The 7,750-nt window shown below is 38.7% G+C and overlaps 1 protein-coding gene across 1 annotated transcript; it reads left to right on the top strand.

The window, feature by feature from the left end:
• Positions 1-5,907: 5,907 nt before the first annotated feature.
• On the top strand, positions 5,908-7,248 carry LOC134214953 (uncharacterized). The gene is made up of 2 exons (XM_062694226.1): positions 5,908-6,056; positions 6,117-7,248. Exons 1-2 carry the CDS (start codon positions 6,036-6,038, stop codon positions 6,798-6,800), a joined length of 705 nt encoding a protein of 234 aa, XP_062550210.1. The 5' UTR covers positions 5,908-6,035; the 3' UTR covers positions 6,801-7,248.
• The last annotated feature ends 502 nt before the right edge of the window (positions 7,249-7,750 follow it).

Genomic DNA, 7,750 nt, shown 5'->3' with positions numbered 1-7,750 from the left:
GCATTGGATAGATGGATGCGTATATCATGTTAATTTGTTATGCATAAAGGAAGAACTTAACCCTTAAATGCGCAATGTTGTTTTAAAACAACAAACCGAAAATACGTTTAATGTTAATAATTTCAATGGTTATTTACGTTAAAAATATTTCCGACGATTTCTAAAAAAATCGCCTTGCGCCTTTAAGGGTTAAATCATCTAGAGGGTTTACCAAACTTGGAGAATAAGGTTTTGAATGTTTTGAGGATTTAACTAATTTCCGTAATTTTTTAACGAGGCCAGCGGGATAATTGATTTTTCGTACAAGGTTAAAATACTTCAAACTTCCATTTACTTCCGCTATATTCACTTATGTATCAACAGATACGTATTTCGTTTTCTACTTGAAAACTTCTTCAGCGTTTTGTTATTTGTTATGTAGTCGATAACAAAACACTGAAGAAGTTTTCAAGTAGAAAACGAAATACGTATCTGTTGATACATAAGTGAATATAGCGGAAGTAAATGGAAGTTTGAAGTATTTTAACCTTGTAACATTTTCCCCTAAGACGCTCAATATTAATTATTTGATTTTCGTGTCAAAATCACTTCACTCTCGCCACTAGAAAATAAACTGGGACAAAATCCGTGGACCAGATGACCAGGCTATCTTATCCATTAAAGATCCCCAGCTTTAAAAAAAAATCAATAAAACTTAGTTATGACAATAAATAAATTACAAATTTAATTTGTCAGCCTTTGGATAACGCAGAAATCTCCGGAATCTTAGTCGTTTCAATGAACTGAAGTAGGAATGTGGGGATATTAGTGATTTTTATGATCTTGGTACAAAATTAAAAGTGTGCAGCTCCAGAATCTAGAATAAAAATGGGACATCAGATTCCATAGTTTTCTCAAAATGTATGGATTTATCATGGAATGCGGGACGTTTTCCGGGACACCTGGCAATGCGGTAGAGGTAGGCTGAATCCGGAACTATCCCGCACAATCCGAGACGTCTGGTCACCTAACCCCATATATTGTCGGCGTAGCACCAACTAAGAATTCGGAAGTCGGGACTTCCACCCGAAGCCACGAGCCCCGCCCTGTGAGGTTAGCTAGTGGATAAGGAAGTGGGAGGTAAGTTAGAAGGAGTGTAGCCAATAAAATGGTGAAAATCGTTGAAAAGTGCTGGTGAGTTTTTCTTAATTCAAGCGCGAAGATTCCCTGTCCAGCGGTAAACTTACGAAAGTGTGCCGACCCTGAGGCAGTTAATTCAGGGAGTCTGGGAAGTGCTCCCGGTTGGTTAGACCGGCAATTACATGGTACTGGATGGTGGTGGAAGAATTTGTGTATCTTGGAACATTAGCGACGTGCGGTAATGATGTTACCCGCGAGGTGAAAAGGCGTATTGCAGCTGCAAATAGGGCTTATTACGGACTTCGCAACCAGCTTCGTGGAAGGCCGCGTACACGATGGCTTTTTGCAGTTGAAGAGGACCTGAGAGCGCTCAACGTTCAGGGCGACTGGAAGCGATTAGCCCACGATAGAGTCCAGTGGAGAAGGATACTCCATTCGGCGAAAGTTCATTGAAGAGCTGTAGCCCATCAAGTATCAAGTAAGTGAACACAGACTAACAGACATACTTACTCGTGAAATGTTCATCGTTCACTGATTTACTTAAATAATTAATTAAATAATCATTAGTTGGCCAATCGACCACTCGTGGTGTGCACATCGAAATTGCTCGAGTTTTGCGTGTGCTCATTACCGCCATCTAGTTCGCGATTTGCCCAGCTAAGTGAAAACAACAGCTATCGTTAGAGCTTGTACGACGATATATTTGATGTTGAAGTTTGTACGACTAAATATGTATGAATGTGCAATATGTTATGTCTGTTTGCCGACCAACTGGCACAAGCTCATACAACCCTACTCATCGAGCGTAGTTGCTGATGAAGCAAGTGTATAGGAGCCAGACAATACTGAATACTCATCCTACTTGGTTGGCATTGTGCAAAAATACAAACGCTCATTTTTTTCTACTCAATAGTGAGTAGTTTTCTATTGCCATCTCTTTTTTTCCCACAGAAATTTTACTCACTTTTGATAAAAAATGGAACCACTCAAAATTTGAGTAGTTCCACTTTTTTTCAAAAAGTGAGTAAAATTTCTATGGGATAAAAAGAGACGGCAATACAAAACTACTCACCGGTGAGTAGAAAGAAATTTCTGGATGAAATAGTGGAGGAATTCCTAATGAACTTTCGGATGAATTCCTGAAGGAACTTCCGGAGGAGTTCCTGGTGGAGCTTCCGTAGGAACTTATGAGGAATTCCTGGAGAAACTTCCGGAGGAAATCCCGAAGGAACTTCTGGAGACAATCCTGAAGGAACTTTCGGAGGAAATCCTGAAGAAACCTTCTAATGAATCCTTCAAGGAACTTTCTGAGGAATCCTTCATGGAACTTCCGGAAAAATCCACAAGGAACTTTCGTAAGATTTCCTCAAGGAACATGTAGAGACATGTAGAGATGAAAGCTGCGGGGAATTCCTGAAGGAACTTCCGGAGCAAAACGCTGTTATGTCTTCTATGTTGGACTATTCAGAAGGAAATCCTAGCATTAAGGTAGCTTCACACCTCGAGAATTTGATCCACGGATTTTTCCCCCTGTATTTTCATATATGTTTTCAGGTTTTGGGCACGGAAAATCAAAATCCCTGCCCCATTGAAAATTCGGTGGAAAATATTCCCGAGGTGTGAGGCTACCTTTATCAGGAGGGGTGGCGAGGAAAAAAAATAGCGTATCCTGTAGAATTTTTATTACATGCTTCTGAGTGTTTAAAAAAACAAACTTTTGCAGAAATAGTGATTGGAATATCAATATGATTTATTAGATGAATTTTTGTGGAATACAAAATCTCCTTTACATGAATTCTATACGGAATTCTTTGTATAAAAATGTGCACGGCATTATAGAATATAAATAATTAAATACATATATCCGCCGCCCAAAAGTAAATTCCATTATCCGCAAAAACAGTTCACGCACTTGAACATTTTTATTTATCATGATCTGATTAGTCAAGGCCAACGCACTGCTAGTGCACTGGATGTCCTGGATCATATGTTTCAAATCAAAACAAACACGATGCTACGCATACCAACATATCTAATGACAGATGGACCTGAAAATGTTTTTTTATTCAGGGTTCGGGTTGGCACTGACCCAGGTTTAAAAACGAATTCGACATAAGAATCGCTAAAAATCGAGATATTGACCTCCCACCGATTCAAAATTAATCGATTATCACAACGATGAATTGATTAATAGAAGTAATCTATTGATTTACGACAATAAAATTGAATATGTGATAAAATTTCTTTCGAACCATGTGTCGTCTAACTACACTTTAAATGCATATCTTTTTACACTGAGGCTCCCGGAAGGTAATCTCTGTGTTTGCGGGGCATATTATCAGGATATTGATCATGTCGTGTGGGCGATTGAAGAACATCGTGGCCCCAGATTTGCAATAACTGAACATCTCCGGGTCCAAACCAAAGGAAAACAACCAAAGCCTACTGGGGTAGTATTGGGGGCCTTGATCTCGAATACATGTTCCTTGTCCACCATTTTTTGAAAGTTGTCCCTTCCGTATGTCTTTTTCTTGTTTTTATCTCCCAAGAAAAAGTTTGTCCTGTTATATGTGTGAAAAATCTCCAAGAATACATAACATATTAACTCTATGTGAACATCTGCATCGTAATTAATTCTTTTTCTTCTATGGCACTATATTTCAACTGGAGCTTGGCCCGCTTTTCAACTTCTATTATAGTATTTGCTCAGTTATTAATTGAAAGCTTTTCCATGCCCGCGATTGCATGAATATTTATCTTGAGTGGCAAGGCAAGTAAAATGGATACACTATGCCCAGGAAGTCGAGAATATTTCCCATTCGAAAACATACTAAACCGGACCGAGAATCGAACTCACCATCTCCGGATTGGAAATCCTATGCTATCCTATACTCCTCCAGGTTAACTGGTGACCCAGTTACTCGTTATTACTTAAGCACCCTAAATTCTTTTAATTTCTACTGTGATATTGTATTCCCTAAGAGGCTGTCCATATACCACGTGGACAGTTTTGGGAAAATGTATATGAACAACTGTCCACGCTAGGGGAGGGGGTATCTGAAACTGATCAAAACCTGTCCACGTGGTATATGGACAGCCCCTAACCTCGACCAACCGCGACCGCGAGTTTTTCGGCGCCCCAATATTAGCATTACTGCACATAACATATAGGCATCTTTGCCATGGAATGTGGTCCTTCCATGATTTTGAAATGCTAGCGAACCTAGCGGTGGAAGTCAAGCTTTACTGAACAACGCGCATAAGACAGAGCAGCATCGCATGCTTTGCCGCCTCTTTCTACCGCCTTGGATATACGAGAGTGCCGTTCGTCGATTGTTGATACACAAAAAGCCTACTTTGAAACTTGCAGTTTGTTCTATGATATCTATCTGTTTTGTGATTACTGTATAAGAATCATGAAAAATGATATCGAAAACATGATTTCGGCTCCGTAACGCTTCACAGGCAAATGAGCTTTCAAAAAAAACGATAGATTAAAAAAAACTAATCCAGTTCAATCAAGAGCTGATAGAGAAACATAGTGACTAATATAGTTCATACCAATGAAAGTTTAATCTATAGCAGTCAAGAACTCCTCAAACAGTATAATTAATACATCACGAAATACCAATTCCAGGAAATATCGAGAAATTCTTCTTTTACGAAGCAACTCGGAAATTCGTGACAAAAGTTTTTTCTTCAATGGATTCACTTCACAAGCATACTTGTAGCTGTAACGGCTGAAATCATTTCTAATTCATCACCTGTTTCTATCCAAGTTCTATATTGATACTTGTTATACATTGCCGGATGGTTATATATGAAGTTTTCACTACTTGAGAAAAGTTTACATCCTGAATTAGGCAGTAATATCCAAATCTAACTGACTGTGATAGATTACAAAGACCTAAACATGTTAAACACAAATTTCATAATGAGAACATAGGGATATTTATCACATCCGACACTAGCGAATTAACGATATGAAGAACGCAGTTCCACATATTTACAATTCTCCTAAACTTCTCCAAGGAATCAGAAATTGTCTCATATTCGCTTGGTTTCCGATCTAAATAAGGCAGATATGCTTCTATGCACCGTAAAGATGAATAACGGATAGTGGAAATTTTGATTATCGTCTCGCAGAAGTATTGTTTACCTGTGATCGAAGGCCGAGAAAAATAAAATCACTTCGATTCAAGTACTGCTAATAAGTTGGGTAAATATCCTCTGTTCCGCGGTGAAATCATTGAAATGATTTATACGCACCGTGGAATGGCGTGACATGCAATCTACGATCGACCAGTTTGTGAATTTCACAACTCTCCACCGATCAATACAAAATATCACGTGGCAATTGTGTACTGGCAGAACTACACAAAATATAAAACATTGAACAGATGATATGAAAAAAAATATGACACCTAAGTGTGCATCAAAGCAAGCAAGAACAAATGGATAACCTGGCATCTTATCAGAATTATCTTACCTGGAATTGGCCTGAGATTCCCAAGTAACCATTAGCACTATATTACGCCAAACAGCCATGTAGGGCCATTATACAGCTATTTTAAAACTTATAAGCATTAAATTAGCACTATATGGCCGATTTGGCGGAATATAGTGCTTATTGGTTACTTGGGTTAAGAAGTCTGAAAGTATTACCAATCACCCACATAACGGTACTTCTAAATGCATAAACGAGACACATTTCGGTTTGATATCACGGCGCATTTGCGATGTACGATCATGAACCAACAAACTGATTATCACCGGCTAGAGTTTTGCTGGTCAACCCAATCGGTTCAGTTTCATCCTACCGTTGGTAATGTGCAGTTGCTGAGGTTCTATAACACCTTTCCTAAGACGTGATTTCTCCAGAATTTGCAAAATACGTTTAACTAAAAAAAACGAGAATGAATACCCAATTAGTAACGGTGAGATTTATAAAAAAATAGGTAAAATGTTAAAAATAATAAACATCCTTCGATTTGCAGTTAACTTTATATCTATCGGCAATGGCTGTTGGTAGTCCGGTCCCAAATGACTCGATCAATCCGATAATTGCTAGCTTGGATAACTATTTTGGAACCCTTGCACAAAATCTTATCATTCGCCGCGAGGTGAATGAAACAGAAAAATATCAATCTGTGGATGGTCATACGAAGGTGCAAATCCAGCCAGCTGGATCTGCCACTCTGCAAGAGATTCTATTCCATCCAACCAATCAACATCTGGTGGCAACGAATAATACTGAATTGTTCAACAATGGGACCAACAAGGTACACCTGATCAAGGTAGATCTCGTAACAAAGCCCACAGATCATCCGGAAACAGTTGATCCCAAAGCCGAATCACCGGAAACCGCCACAACTCCACAGACCCTGAAGGGCGTCCCATCTTCTGTCGTAACAGGCACCACCGGGTCCAGCACTACAACTGGTTTGGTGTCAGAAACGATTAGCGGTAATAGCGCAGCGGGTTCCGGCAGTGGAACGACACTTAGCACCAAAAATTCGACACCTCTCGTCGAAATTGTCACGCCAGTAGGTGACGCGGCGAGTGCGAACGCTACCGCACCACCCACTACAACGTTGGAGGCCGAATCTGAGTCGAAGGAGATTCGGGACAAGGTAAAGGAGGTGGAAGCTGAACCGGTCATTTTAACTGTTGGTGTATGAAATTCCTAGAAGTGATTGAAATTACGTAATTTATAAAACTATTTGTACTTTATACTCGTGAAGTTAAATTAGAAATATAACAGCAGAAGTCATCTTTAGCTATGTATACGTTTCATAAGACATTTGGACATTTTTTAGCAAATTGTAGATGAAAACCCAATAAAATTATCTTGTAAATTGGAACAGGTCATAAGAACATCACTGTGCTCTATCAGTAAATAATTTTTACATTCATTTTATTTTTGTAGTCTAACAGATACAAATATTTTGTAATTTTAGGTATATTTTAGTTCTTATGTTTAGAACATGGGAAAAACTAAAGTATTTAACTTTCATGTTATTTTAAATTGTTGTGAAATAGGCATCCAAAATGGAAGATCGTAATAGTTCCATAAAGTGCTTAATAAAGATTTGTCGAGATAGGAAATCCGACTCTGATCATCTGTTGATGACTGGTGTAAAATTTGCTTGGATTATCTGAGGGATATGAATAGCCCATGTATTGATGAAATAGGGATATGTGCTGACTATCCAATTCTAGATCATGAAGACATCCGAAGACTTAAACATATTGGAACGAGATATGGTAGTTCAAAAAATCAAATCATTCGATTGTGCCACATGTTCTGAGTATTCTCCGAAAATTTGAGGTGTCGAAGCGTCCATGCACATGCACATCTTTTCAGAGTGGGTCTCTCGAAAGGCAATCTCTGTGTTTGCGGTGAGGATTATCAGGATATTGGTCACGTCATGCGAGGAATATTGTGGCCCTAGATCTGCGCTAAATGAACATCCAACCAGGGATGCCAGTGGATATTTTCAAATGTCTTCACAGTCGAATAAAAATGTCTTCAAATGTCTTCAATATCAAAACTACGATTATCAGCGAAAAAATGTCAAAATCCAATAGGTTTGTAACTTCAATCTTTTCCTTGTTTCATGTATCGTTT

This window comes from Armigeres subalbatus, chromosome 2 (genome assembly GCF_024139115.2).
Source record: "Armigeres subalbatus isolate Guangzhou_Male chromosome 2, GZ_Asu_2, whole genome shotgun sequence".
Lineage (NCBI taxonomy): Eukaryota > Metazoa > Arthropoda > Insecta > Diptera > Culicidae > Armigeres > Armigeres subalbatus.
This window is presented reverse-complemented; position numbering and strand designations above follow the sequence as displayed.